The sequence below is a fragment of the Meleagris gallopavo genome, chromosome 11 (assembly GCF_000146605.3).
Source record: "Meleagris gallopavo isolate NT-WF06-2002-E0010 breed Aviagen turkey brand Nicholas breeding stock chromosome 11, Turkey_5.1, whole genome shotgun sequence".
In the NCBI taxonomy this organism is placed as follows: Eukaryota; Metazoa; Chordata; class Aves; order Galliformes; family Phasianidae; genus Meleagris; species Meleagris gallopavo.
The window spans coordinates 7,339,196-7,353,590 of NC_015021.2; the positions used below are offsets into that span (position 1 = coordinate 7,339,196).

A 14,395-nucleotide genomic window follows, 5' to 3' on the forward strand; every position below is an offset into this window, starting at 1 on the left:
ATTCTCAGTGGACTGGATAAACTGGTATCCAGTATTTCTTTTTTTTTTTTTTTGTTTTGTTTTGTTTAACATAGTTAAACAGAAGACCCAGGTATCTGTATAGATGGTTTTGTTGATTTCTTCTGATACGTGTTATTTCACGTGTGTTGAAAGTAAATACTGTATGCAGTGGCAGTGCTTGTTTAGGTGTCTAGAACTTTTTGATCTTCTTGATGAAGAAACCTGTAAACAATTTGAGTCATTTAAGATGAATACCTTCAGACATGAAGATAATATGGTTGTGCCACAGTTAGATTCAAATTTAGAAGCTTGAGCTCTATCCCTCTCTGATGTACTTGGAAGAGGACAAGCTGGTAGCAGTTTGGGTTGGAATTTCTTTCCCTTCTTTCTCCCTGGTGTAATCCAAGCTTATTCACTAAACTATAAGGGTAATACTTACCAGCTATTATGAAGTAATCAATAATTGTTGTTAGCAGCAGCATTTAGAAATTTAGGGCAGTTTTTTATCAACTTTTTTGTAACTATGTTAACTATTGTTATTCCTAATCTGTGATTCAGTTTCTGGTCCACAAGTATTACTTTGCACCTGTAAATGCTGTGGTGACTTCATAGAGTCCTTCTACAGTGTGTTGCCAGTGGCTTTTGTAAACTAAACATATTGTCATATTCCCGTAGGTGCAATTTTTACTTGTAATTTAACTTGTAATATTTTTAGTAGTTTCTTTTCTGCAAGATTAAGTGCTTCCTGTTCTTAAATTTTTTGGTAATGTTAAAGTACTTTGACTAGGTAGATGAAAAATGAGACTTTGCTGTCTGTAAATCAAATATTTAATCTCATGAATGCTAGGCAGTTGATCTCAAGAAGAAAATATGGACATATGTGATAGCTAGTAGCATCAATGCAAAGGTGCGTGATCTGTTCTGTTGTGTTTGCCTTGGATCAAAAATTAGGCTCCTTATTTTGCTTTTGAGTCTCCTAATTAAATTTTAGCACAAGAGTTCTGAGCTCTTGTTATTGGTGTATGTTTTTTTCCTGTCACCCAAAGCACTGATGCTTTAGTATTCATCCATGAATACCAAAGCCAGCTCTACATTTTCGTGATGTTAAACAAGCAGTAGCAGTGTTGTGGGTTGCTATAGAGAAAACTGTTAACACAAAGCTGAAAGCTCTTGCTCCTAATGTTTTCTACATAGAAAACTTGACCAACATAACTACTGTAATTTCCCATTTATACTCTTTAGGCCATCTACTGTAATGCTGTTTAGTTGCAGAGGGCAGCAGCTCCTGTAACACTTTCATAGGTTTGGGATTTATATTCCAAACACAAATTTGCTGAAAGTACCCTTTAAAACACAGTCATCAACCTCTAACAAATACCACCAAGGCTCTGAGTTACTATTGGTTTATTTCATCAGTGGTTTGCAATGTCTTCCATTAGCATACAACAGTCCTAGCATGGAAGGAGCTAAAATTTTTTTTTTTTTAAAAGATAAATTAAAAAATGAATGTTGGAATTGCAGCTGAGCCCTGCAGCTTAAAGGGCCAAAGTCAAAATTGCAGTTTAATGTTCTCACCAGGACGAGTCCTGTGGGCAATTATGCAAAATGTGAAACAGCTGAAGGAAAGGATTGAAGTCACTGTGCCTTGTGGATATTAGCTTTGTTGACAGCACTAGCAAGGCCATGGAAAATGCTTGAGTTCTGGTTTTGATGTGCAAGGAGAGATTATGATAAAATGTTTAAAGTAGCACTTAGTAGCGTAAGAATGAAGAGTCTGTGCTACGTTAACAGCTATGTGTTCTTAGAATTTGTGTGTATTTCACTGTTTTCTTTGTGTACACAACTATATTGTCTAAAATTAGGTCTGGCAGTTAAGGTGCTCTGAATTGTTTCTTATGTTTTCTTCTTCTCCCTTCCATTTTCCCCTTCCCCACAAAGATAAATAGTAGCAAAAATGCTAGCAGTTTTCCTCCTGGTTTTTACTCTAAATCTGATCCTCTTCAAATACTAGAAAAAGCTGGTGGGAGGGAGTGGAGGGGAAGAGCATTTGTTATTACAAGTGTAGTCTTGAAAGGCTTGTAAATTCACTAGTACTTTCGCATCAGAGCAACCCAAAAAGGCTTTGTCAGTCAAACTCTGGCCTGAAATTCAGATTTTATAGAGGCGTGCTTCTACATGTTTGAAGTGCATTATCTGTATTTCTTTCTAATTTTTTTTTTTTGTTGTAACTATCACAGTTACATTTTACTAAATGTTTTTTGTGTGTATTTTCTTCAAGTAAATCAGATTATTTAAGACTGGCAAGGCAGCCGAGTAGGGGGGAAGAAATTGTGAGGAAAATGATGAACAGTCTAGTTCCTTCAGTCTCAGTCATAGAATCTCCATTACTTTGTTTACCAAATGGTTTGTAGTATCATAATGAGTGGACTGTCTTTTGCATGATGTCCTTCAGCATAAGTTTTTATGTGAGAGTGATGAGGGATAGCTGGATCTGTGATGGATCTTTTCTTTCCAGTTCATGCTTTTAGTGCTTCCTGGGAGACTGACAGAAAAAGCCAGCTTCAAGAGTGGGAAAAGCAAAGTTGTTCTTGACTGAGATGGATTTCTGAGGTCTTAGCCAAGCATTGAAGTCGCTAAATTCTGGACTTGTCTTCTTGACTCTGGAAAAATGTGGAAAAATTCACAACAAAAATCAGCTTTCTCTTTATTTTTTTTAAAGGCTTAGTTAGGTATGTCATTACATTCTCCTAAAGGTATTCTGTGCATGTTTTGTGTCTTTCAGTGCATTTAATCCCAGTGAACCCTATCAAGGAAGATGGGTTGAATCCTAAGAGCCGAAAGAGAATAATGCCTGATTTGCTGACAGAACCTCCTGCAATAGATCCTGTTTACGAAGCTCATGTTTACTGCAATATTCCTACCATTGCTGAACGCAGCATGGAAGGTAACCTTCGTGCTTGCAGATGGTGATTTAGTGGAAGTAATGACTTTGTGCATTGTTGGTTCTGTGTTGCTTGGAGCAAGGTACAGCAAATGTCAACAGGTTGCTGAATTCTGGTAAACTGCTCAAAATGCACTGTTCTTCTCTCTTTTGTATTTTCTCTGATTTCTTGACCTTTGAGAGTGGTTCTGTTATCACTTACTGCTCAACTGGAATTCCTTAATTAAAAGAATGGGAGTCTTCAGAGATAATTAATATTTTATACTGTTTATTACAAGTGAACTAGAAGACACGTGTACCTTGTAGCAGCTGCAGCAGTTAGTTTGAATTAACTCTCTCATGTACGTATGCCATTAACAAATGTAAAATCACAAGCTAATATATCAATAAACTCTGAATTAAGCATGCTGCATGATGGTCGTTAAAATAAGGGTCTGGAAGAGCCATTATATAGGTGGAGTTATGTTACTGTGTTGGCAGAGACCAGTGCTTGAACAATGTCATGTATGGCTGTTGAACTTTGGATCGCACTTTTTTCTTAACATTCACTTTTTATGTTTTCTTTTTTTCATGATAGGTTATGCACCCCATTATTTTAAGCTAGTGTCAGTTCAAGTGTTGATTCGACATGGAGATAGATATCCATTATATGCCATTCCCAAAACAAAAAGACCTGATATTGACTGTACGTTGCTGCCTAACAGGTAAAATTTTTTTGCTTTTACTGTTGCTACATACATGTTTTGCTTTATAATTATTTTGTTCCTCTTCAGGAAACAATTTATGCAGCTTAAAGTATGGACAATTTATGCAGCTTAAAGTAGATGTTGTTGTATTATGATGATTGAAGGAGATGGGAGGAAAAAGAGGATACAGCATATCCTGTAAAACAGGAGCTGTTAACTGCTATGTGTTCAGACATAAATAAATAAGAAAATAAATTCTGTATGTTTCTGTTTAAAAAAAAGAAAGAAAGAAAGAAAAGCAAAAGCTAAATTACTCAGTTATGTTTCTTTAGGTAAACTTCTAGGTATGTTCAAAATGTAGGTGCAGTGTTTGAGAATCAATTCTCTTTCAGTTACCTATGTTTTCTTTGTGTGAGCACAAATCCGTCCCTATCACTACCGGAAAATTGATACTTGTGTTTTCTGAAAAGTGAAATGATACCATTTATCAGAGATTTCCCTTCAATTAATGATCTGTCTCAAACTTCTTGGGGTGGTGGACGAGTGTTATACATTTAATTATTAAAATAAAAGCTCAAGAAAATACGCTATTTGCTATTTGAAAACAACATGTACTGTAGTTACCACTCACTGTTGAAAACTGTCAGATATTTGTCTGACATTTAAATGTGGGTGATTTCAGTGACCTGGGAGTTGCATCTGCTTTGTGTACATGTATGCCTTACAAAGGGAAAGGGCTTAATAGGCTTCTTGATCTACCAGTATACAAGTGGTGCTGATATACCATAAATACCTTTTTTCCAGAATAGTTTGCAATCTCTTTCTGTAAAGAGATAACATTCTTGATTTTCTGGTGTAGAATTATTCGGGAGTGGCTCTATTTGTCATACTGCAAATATAATGGCATGCTGAAAATGCATTTCTGAGTATCAGATACACCAAATGTGTGTTTTTATTTTGATAGATTCATGAGCCAAGTTCCTTAGAATTTTAGTAGCTTGCTGTGATCAGGAATACTCATGATTTTTATCTTTATAAAGGTAAAGATTAAAAAAAATTCCCCTTGTGATCAATGTCCTGAAATTTGCAAGACTTGCAATGTTATCTTCAGTTGCAGCCTGTGTTCTAATGTTACTCTGGCACGAGTAATTGAAAAATAACTGTATCTTTGTCCAAACTACAGTTATTATAGTGGGTGACCCTATGAAAGTTTGAAAGCATGAGCAGTTTTAGCCCATCTGTGCACATACATGAAAGTATTATAATTAAATCTTTTGAAGATCTGGGTTTGTTTTAAGAAAAAGGAAAAGTTAATAGGCTTTGTTCATTCTTAATCATATACAATATTCTCTCTCTATATTTGCATATATATATGCATAAGGATATTTTTATTTAAAATAGATGGAAAAGTAGATGAAAGAAATCTGTTTTTTTTGTAGGGAACACGGCACTGGAATTTAGAAGAACAAGTAGCTTCTAATTTCACTATGCTTAGATTGTATGTATGTATTCTTTTCTTAGCTGATAGATGCATGTATCAAAATAAAAAAAATGAGAAAAACCAAATACTCAATATTTGAAAGGATACTGCATTTATTTTGCAGTGCCTATAGTGAACACAAACCTAAGTATCTTTACGCACAGAATCACACACACACAGAATGGCCAGCTTTGGAAGGAAACTCAAGGACCATGAATCTCCAACCCCCCTGCCACATGCAGGGCCACCAACCTCCCCATTTAATACTAGACCAGGCTGCCCAGGGCCCGATCTTCTTGAACTCTGTTGAAAAACTTATAAATGTTCCACTGGCATGAGACATTTTACACAGTGCAGTTTTTTTTAAAAAAAAAGTTTCATCTGCTTTCATGTTGATTTGTTTTGTATTCATACTGCAGTTTCCACAAAAGTGTTCTGTTAAGTAATGGCATTCCCTGGTGTTCTCTAACGTCTCCCAAGAGAAGTTTCAATTATTTGAGAGATATCCAACCCTAACAGTGTTCTGCACCCACTGCAAGATAACTAGTTGTTTTATATTTGGTATGCAAAGTAGACTGAAGACACCAAACTTGAGATATCTTTGCCGTAGAGTAGTGTGGCCATTTAACTTCTTCAACAAGATGAAAAAGGAATATTTTGCTGATAGCTGTGATAACGTTTTTAATAAACACCCTTGAAGAGGTGAGATTGTATTTAGAATAATATACCAAGTAAAAGAGTGTGATACAGATTCCTGCTGAAGTCCCTCCAGACCTGATACTCTGAGCTTACTCAATATGTCACGTTAGAACGTGAGAAATCTCTGTTGCAAAGATGTTAAGTGCAAGTGACAATATTGGATGAGTTGCTGTATTTCTCATTATTACAATGCCGCATGATAGCTCAGTTTTGTATTTATTAGAGAAGCTTTTGTATCTATTTCTACAGTTTCAGGCAAAGAATACAATGCGAAGACTGTGAAATCAGGATAACTATCCATAAAAAGCAAGAAAGTAGTGCATCTTTTGACACTGCCAACAGAGTGACCAAGTCATGTAGTTAAGAGGGCATAAATTCAGGATGTGAGGCCAGCAGTTTGGCTGTTACCAATTTATGAAGCATTAGAACATCAGTTTACAAGTGATATATCCACCACCGTTCATCACTGCATGAATGAAGAACAACAATTAGTTTCTTAGTACAAAGCTTATGGATCTTCTGGCTGACTTTGAAAGGGCAATAGATTAAAGAAGTTGGCTTTGTACCGTTGTGACCTGATATGTTGCAGCTGACACTTCTAGATAAAAATTCTAGATAAAGCTAGAATTGTTAATGTTTCTATCATTGTTTCAAATGGAATATTTATTATTTTAACATCAGGAATCTGTTTACAGTGTTTGGCTTTCAGGCTTATATTTCCCCTTTATGATGTAAATTTGGTACTTGATTGCAAATGTACCTATTTAAAGAGTATTACAAGATATATAATTGCTACCTTTGAACTGAAGGTTTCTTGATGCTGTGTAATTAAGTTGAGATGTCTGATTAAAAGTCTGGCTTGTTTAAGCTTTCTGGACGTTAGTTTTGGATAAGTATGCTGCTCATACTCAATCTGTTCTTTATTTGACTTGGCATTCAGCTGATGGAATTCATTAATTAAGCAGATTATGCTACAGCCCCTTGGACTTCTAATGGATATGCAGAATAGCCTCGAAGTTGCACTTAGGTTTTAGGAATTATGGATTGTGACATCTAAGCGTGGAATGAATGTAAGCAAATGGATTAAATGCTTTGGAGATTTCTTCCATCCAAGGCTTAAATTAATATTATTATTTTCATTGTTCTGGATGCAAATTTCCAAGGGGAACTGAATAATATGTATACTTTTGTCCCCGAGAAAATTAATTGAATGGTACTAGTGAAAATCTGTTCATTGTAGTGTTTGCTTTTTGGGAGAATAAATTAACCACCCACTTCTCTTCCCTTTGTGCCTTATATGTCAAATGTCAAAAAGCAACACGTACGCAATGTGTCATCTTTGAATTTTTATCTGAGAGAAGAAATGCTTTTTAGAAAATTCTTAAAATGATTTCAGCAGACTGTTATAAATTAATAGTAGTCTTGGTTAATTGGCATATGTTTCAAGGTTCTCTGAGAGCTGTTGATGTTAATTATAAAAAGCTTTGCATTGAATACCTGAATTTTAGGTTTGATATGAAGAATTTCAGATTTGGTTGCCAGAAAAATGAAAGAGTGGGGTAGAGGCAAGTAGTATATTGTGAGGTAAAGGAGGGGTGTGGATTTTCCTTGTAGTGAGGTTACAGCAGAAACCAGACCACAATTAGGTGAAGAAAGATCTGAGTCTCTTCTGACTTCACTGAAGACTCAGAAGGGATGTTGACTGGGTCACTGTAGAGTTTAAGAATGTACAGACTGCAAGACTTTTATGAATAAATACACTCCAGAAGTACTAATACTGTCTCAAGGATCCCTTTTGTAAGACTACTGTAAATCCATTGTGGCATCTGTGAAATCTGTGACGCACAGATTTCTGGAGCTCCTTGTTAGAAGGTCCTCTTGGCTCCTGCAGATTCTCCATTTGCCAGCAGAAGTTACATTTGCTTAGTTAAATGTGGTTTGGGGGGAATCCATCTCAGTCGTACTCATTTCCACTTCCGCGGGTTCTTTGCTGAGGCATATAGGTCTCCTGCAGACTCCAGAGTGCAGTGCTGTGAGAGGGCAGCACAGTACGTGACAGAGGTAAGAAGAATGAAAAGTTCACCTCTCCTCAGTTCTGCTAAGTGTTGGTACCTGCCAACTAATTGTTTTCCATTTGATTAACAATCAGACTTTAACTTTTAAGTAAATGGATGCTTATTAATTGGTCTCAATAATTTTTTTTTTTTCAATTTCTCTTGTAATCATAATCCTTGACAAACATATTTTGTCTCTCTGTAGCATCTCGTGGTGGTGAAGCATGTTGTTTATGCTTCTCTTGAATTTTTAGGAGTCTGGAAATTATTAAAAATAAACAAACAGTAGCTGCAGATAGTCCTGCCAGTGTATTGCATTTCCACATCTGTTTCTTAAATATACTTCATTTTAATGAGATTAACTTTGTAATTTTCACAAATCTGTAGTCTCAAATTTGTAGGTGATTCAATAGCATGTTCAGTTTCTTGAGTCAGGACAGACTGAATGCTGTAGTTTATTGAACATCACTCTTAAAAAAAAAAAAACAAAAAAAACAAAAAAATAAAGGTACTTCATTTTACAATATGCATACTAGAAATGGTTCAGTTGGTTTAGTGCTCTAATAGCTTTGGTAGGAAAGAATGTTAAACTAATCATAGGAAAAGAAAATCTTTCACAAATAGATAATACAAATGAATGGCAATATTTTTCTTAGTGGTCCTGAAACAAATAGCCCTGAGAAACATGGACTGTTTTCTTCTTACTCGCTGAATTAACTGTCCAGTCTTGTAGAGATGATGGAATATTAGACATTTGTCAATTGCTGTGACTTATATTTTAAAATATTTATTTACTAAGCAAAGGTACTGAGCTCAGAGAGCTAGTTTTCTACTAAAAGAGGCTTCTGTGCACTCAGTCTGAGCTTCACTTTATCTAGGAGTGGAAATCCTCATCTCTCATTGCAGTTCCTAAATAATGACATGGAAGTCTTGAATGGGGACAGGTTGGCAAAAATGTCCTGTAACAAGGCTTCTTTGCTGCTATACAAGAAATGAGGCTTTGGTGTGCAGTGTGTGGGAACCTAACGTTGAGCTGCATGAGTTGAGTTTTCATACCTCTGTGTGTATATATAATACATGAAAGTAGATATATTACATCTATGTTTCTGAGAACACACTGTTCCATTATGGCAATCACCTGTAATCCCTTAGCAGACTTTCTGAGGTGTCACATGCACATGCTTACTGTGGTACTCTATTTCTGACTTTGCTGTGCTAATTCAGAACAGCCAACAGGTTAATGTTTGCTTCTCAGCAAAAAAAGAAATTATTTCTGCTTTTGGTATTTATTTTATTTATTTATTTTATTTATTTGGTATTTAAACCCTGAAAGGAAATTTCTTATTGAGAGATGTCAGCTCTGTTGCTGGCAGAAATAAACGTATGCTTCAAATAGCTGTGCAATATAATTTTCTTTCTATGTACATTAGTAACAGTGTAGTAGTAATGCTGGAATATGACATCTCTTTAAAGTTTGTTAAGACCGTTGTAAAATATTTAAATATTGAACAAGCAATTTAATCTATTTAATTTATCCCAGTGTTTATTTGGAAAAGCAAGAAGGTATGTTGAGTGTAATATTCAACAAAAAGAAGCATCACATTTTTGTTACAGGTAAAAAAAATAAAATAAAAAAAATGTGTTTTGCAACAATAAAATAATTAGGAGGCAATTTATTCGTTTTGAAAAATAGGAAAGAAATGTTCAAAATTAGAAAAAGGTATGGCTATTGCTAGTGATGTTAAATATTTTCCCCTTCTAACAACTTCGAAATATTTATTATGTTAATACATTCCTAAATACAATACGTCACTGTCATTATGTCCAGCAAATTACAGTAGATGTCTTTTTATTCCACTTTTATTTTCTGCTGGCTTCAATGGAAATGCAATTTTAAGGATATTTTGGTCTTCTCAGCTATACAAATGTGTAATTTTCTTTGCTTCCAGCTCCAGCAGTCCCAGCAGTCTTAGCTGTGTTGCCTAGATACTCCATCTCCTGCGGCATCTGTAAATTGGCCAATTCTACAGGAGGATTCATATTCTAAATAAGAGAAATCTTGGGGTGGGGAAGGGAATTGTTTGTTAGCTAGTAGCTGGAGTAGTGCTGTAAAGCAAACAAGCATATAAAACCCACCAACCAAAAACTTACTTTACTTAACAGCAAAATTCGTTTTCTCAGTTGTGTGGGGTTAATTGGGAGAATTGCTGGTTTATTCACAGTTGTGTTGTGTGTGTGAGAATTGCATTAGGTACAGAAGTGTGTCATATTCTGACGTGTCTGTCCCTTTCGGGCAGAATGGCTTTTCTGTTGTCTGATCCCCTCCCCTCGAGATACATTTAACAAGTAGTAAGCTCGTATTTTGTGTTCAAAATACGTCTAACAGTCATGTTTCATTGTGTGCTTCTTCAAGGAGATGCTTAACTTGTGCTTACTTGAAAATAAAGAAATCTGAAGTTAAGTAACTTACATTTAAATACGTAGATGAAAAGATAGATGAATACACTGAAAAATGCACCTTATCAAGTGATGTTGACTGCTGCGCTGGTACAGGTTTGGTTCCAATAGGATGCAGCAGAAGATACAGAACGGTTGTGCAGTTTCTTTTTTTCTTTTCTTTTTTTTTTTAGCTTTCTGATACATGTGTTTGCAGGACTTGCTAATTAAGTAAATAAGATTTAAGGAAAATTGTGGCAGACATTTTGTTCATGTTTAGAGCTTTTTGAAATGCAAAGTGTAGAAAATGGGTAGTTCAGCCTGCTACGTCTGTAATAAGCTTAAAAAGCTATTTGCTAATGACTTTCATTTAATTTTCTCAGTTTTTCCATTTAGCGCTACTGGGCTGTGAAAATAGCAAAATGTGCAAGAAGTTGTTTTGGAGCTCACATCTGGAGCTGGATTAAGCTCTATAGTGTGTAATGGTGCAACAGAAAATCTCAGCTGATTTACAAAGGAAGAAAACCTTTTATGTTCCTCTGCTTCTGCTCAAATGTTAATTGTTGAGATATTAGAATTATAATGTACAGAGGTAGTTGTGCTTTTAAAATATAAATTGACTGCTTTTTCTTTTCATTTGAAGTTAAAAATGGAAAAAAAACTTTTGAATTTTTTTCTCTCATTTTGCTTGTTTAATGCTTTTCTCATTGGCAGTTTTACTGTGATTTACAGTAATGTTTTCTTCCCAAGAAGTTTGCACATTCGTTGGTAATCTTTTTCTTTTTTTCCTTCTTCTTTACCCTAAAGTTGAATTAAATGTTTGTGCAGTTTTATAAAGTGATATGACAATGTAATTTCCAAGACCTACTTTTATACTGGATAAAGGGCTGTTTCATATGAGTTCTCCTGTGCAGACATGCTGTGAGCATAGCTCTGCAGCAAGTGCTTTCTCATTTAAGAGTGTTTCTCTTCTGCCTTTTCCTTGTAAGCATGAAAAATGTTTGTCCTGGTAAATTTTGATTCCAGGCACTTATTGATACGTTAGCGGTTCTGTTGCTCCCTCTTGTGGTGTCTGTCTGTAATTAAGGAAGTTTTTCTAGATCCTGAGGGTTTTGTATCAAAACAATATATTATTTAGCAAAGTTTGAAAGCTTGCAATAAATATTAAGCTCAGACTTGTGTAGGAGTTCTCTGAAATGTATCTTTTTCAGTTTTATTTTTAAATAGCTTTATTGTGTGAGGAACATCCACAATATAGACTGCTTAGGCTGGGAGTCCCATTAGAAAAGAACCGTCTGGGGCAGAAGTGGGTTGCTGAACAGTTCTCATATAGTTCTGCACAAAAATAAAGAGTGACTGTGAATCGTTGCTTGTGTGTGGATAATAACACGTTTTATGGAGGTGAAAAATAAAATGATGTTTAAAAGTAGCCTTGAAGTGCAGTTTATGTAGTGCTGCCTGGGGACTTAAGCCACGGGTTTTCAAATTATTTATCACATTAAGTGTTGATGTTTAAGAAGAGAAATAGTACTTATGTAAATTTCTGTTGTGAAAATTTGGTCAGTTTTTTGTTGCTGTTTGTTTTAAAAGTATAAATGTCTTTCAATTGTTTTGGGTCTTTTTTAGTGTATGTTATAGAATCATAGAATCACAAGGGTGAAAATGACCTATAAGATCACCTAGTCCAACTGTCTTCTCATTACCACTGCTACCACTAAAGCATATCTCGCAGCTCCTTGTCCAGACACCTCTTGAGCACTGCCAGGGACGGCAACTTTAAACATTCATTGACTTGAATTCTGTTTCAACAAGTTAACCTCAACTTTTTTGCTTATATCTTTTTTCCATTTGTATTCTTTCTTTGCATCGTGGGATATTTACAATCAGTTGTTATTACTTGCACATTAAAATCAGTATAAACTTAAATATGGAGAAAAAAAATCCAGTCTTCTCAGGGGATGACTATGAAACTCTGCAATAGTCCATTCCTCCAAATCTCTATCGAGTTGGGTTGGGCTAGCCAGCTTTTTGTCTTGAATCTCTGTATGTGCACAAAAAAGGCAAAGTGGTCACATTGCTGCATTGTACTGCCAGAAGTGTTGTGGTTACGTGCCATGCTCCTCTGGGACACTTGCAAAGGTACAGAGGTTTCTTGGCTCTTTGTGTTCCCAGATTCCTTGGGTCATTGCTAAGGTGTCAAATTAGTGAAGACCCCAGCTGCTCTAGAATTAGAATTTTGCATCTTGTATGGTGTGAAGGAAGCATTTTCAAAGGGGCAAATATTTGTTTTTCTCCTAACGTTCTTTTAGCAACTAATGTATTTGTGGGACAATGCAGAAATTAGTTGTGCCATGTGATAAGTCTATGCGGAGCGGTGGTTCTGCTCAGAGACAACTTTGACAACAGAGGAAAGGAGCTAGATGTAGTAGTGCTTGTACAATAATTTGCAGTGTATTTTGATTTTAAAATGTATCGCCATTAGTGTAATGGTATTCACATCTGCAGTCAGAACTTACATTTCTATAATGCAGTCTGATCACGTGGGCCATTTTAGTTATTGCTTTTCGTACAAGTATACATTCAGCAAGGTCGAATAAAATGGACAATTTTGTATTGATATTTCCTCAGATTAATCTCTATTTTTTTCTAATGTTTTCTCAGCAGTAGAGCCTGCCTGAATTAGGTATTTTAAGTATTGTTTAAATATTTTTTCCTTAACTAGGACACAATGCAGTTTGCTTTAGTCTTATCCATGTAAGGTGTCTGGCAGCGTTGGACTCTTTCTTCCTGAGTAATAGTAAAATACCCAAAACAACGGGCTCTGATTTCAGTGGAGTCGTTGGGTACAGCCTTGCAGATACCATCAACTCCCTGTGCTATTTGATTTGCAGCCCGAAGAAATTTGAAGTCCTAAACTGTAGATAACTGTATCTAACACAGTGGTTAGCTGATCTCTTTTAGATTCTTAGTGCCTTTGACAGTGTTGTTAAAGTGCAGTAGGACTGCAGAAGTTAGTGAGATTTGTTCTTTTTTGAAAGGATTTAATTAAAAAAATAAATAAATGAGTAAAATCACAACAGTACCATTGCATTAAAAAAACAAATACAAACAAAAACAAAACAAGCAAAACAAACAAAAAAAACCCTTGGAAATTATTTTATGAAAGGTATCATAATTTTGTCATGCCAAGACATCAGTCTCTTCTAGTTTTCTGGTATTAAATAAGTAGGATTTCTTTTGCATGCCTGCAGAAGTCTTGAGTAAGAGCAGATGTCAGTGGGAAGTAATGTCATCATGAAATTTTGAGCTGACAGAATATTTTCTGTATACTTTGGGAAATTTTTCACATTTTGTTTTGCCTCTCTAGGAAACCTTCTCATCCTCAGCTGGAAGCTTTCATGAAACACATGTCCAAAGGGTCTGCAGCTCAAATGGATGGTACCCTAAGCAGCCTGCCTCGTTACCCTAGTCATTCTCTTTGTGAAATGGGAGAGCTTACACAGACTGGTAAGTTTCCATGGCAGCTTTACGTTTTCCTCTGCTCTCTTAACACAATCTGTTGGGGAACATATGCTCTATTTCCTTAATAAATGCTTTTCTTTGGGAAAATCATAATATTGGTCATAGGTTGGTTTTGCTGGGATAGGAGTCAAGTATTAAACTCTCTGCCACAAGACTGGTATCCATCTAAGAAACTGAGCATTTTTTTATAGCCCGCCTGCATTCTGTTAGAGGTCAGTCACCCTTGGCATCTCTTTCAACTTTATTTTTAAGAAGTTAGAACAACTTTATTTGATTCCAAACCACAAAATTGCTTTGTCACCCTTATGAAAAATGACATGGTTGAAAATTACAGTCTTTCAGAGGAAGGTTTGGTACTCTGTTATTGGTTAGTTTGTGATTCAGAAAGATCCTGGAACTGAAGAGCAATCAGTTAGTTGCCAGTTTTTACCTGTAAAAGAACTGCTGAGTCTACTTCAAGAAGATTCAGATGTAACAATTTTGTTTATATTATCAAAGTAGAACATCTTTGAAATATCTGATGCTTTTTTCAGTTTTTTCTTTGTCCCCTTCCCTCCTCTTTTTTTAACTCTTCCTT

At 35.5% G+C, this 14,395-nt stretch overlaps 1 protein-coding gene across 1 annotated transcript; it reads left to right on the forward strand.

The window, feature by feature from the left end:
• Positions 1 to 2,753: 2,753 nt before the first annotated feature.
• On the forward strand, positions 2,754 to 14,319 carry LOC100546815 (2-phosphoxylose phosphatase 1). Its single transcript, XM_019618968.2, has 3 exons — positions 2,754 to 2,944; positions 3,519 to 3,645; positions 13,664 to 14,319. Exons 1-3 carry the CDS (start codon positions 2,848 to 2,850, stop codon positions 13,881 to 13,883), a joined length of 444 nt encoding a protein of 147 aa, XP_019474513.1. The 5' UTR covers positions 2,754 to 2,847; the 3' UTR covers positions 13,884 to 14,319.
• Positions 14,320 to 14,395: the final 76 nt, after the last annotated feature.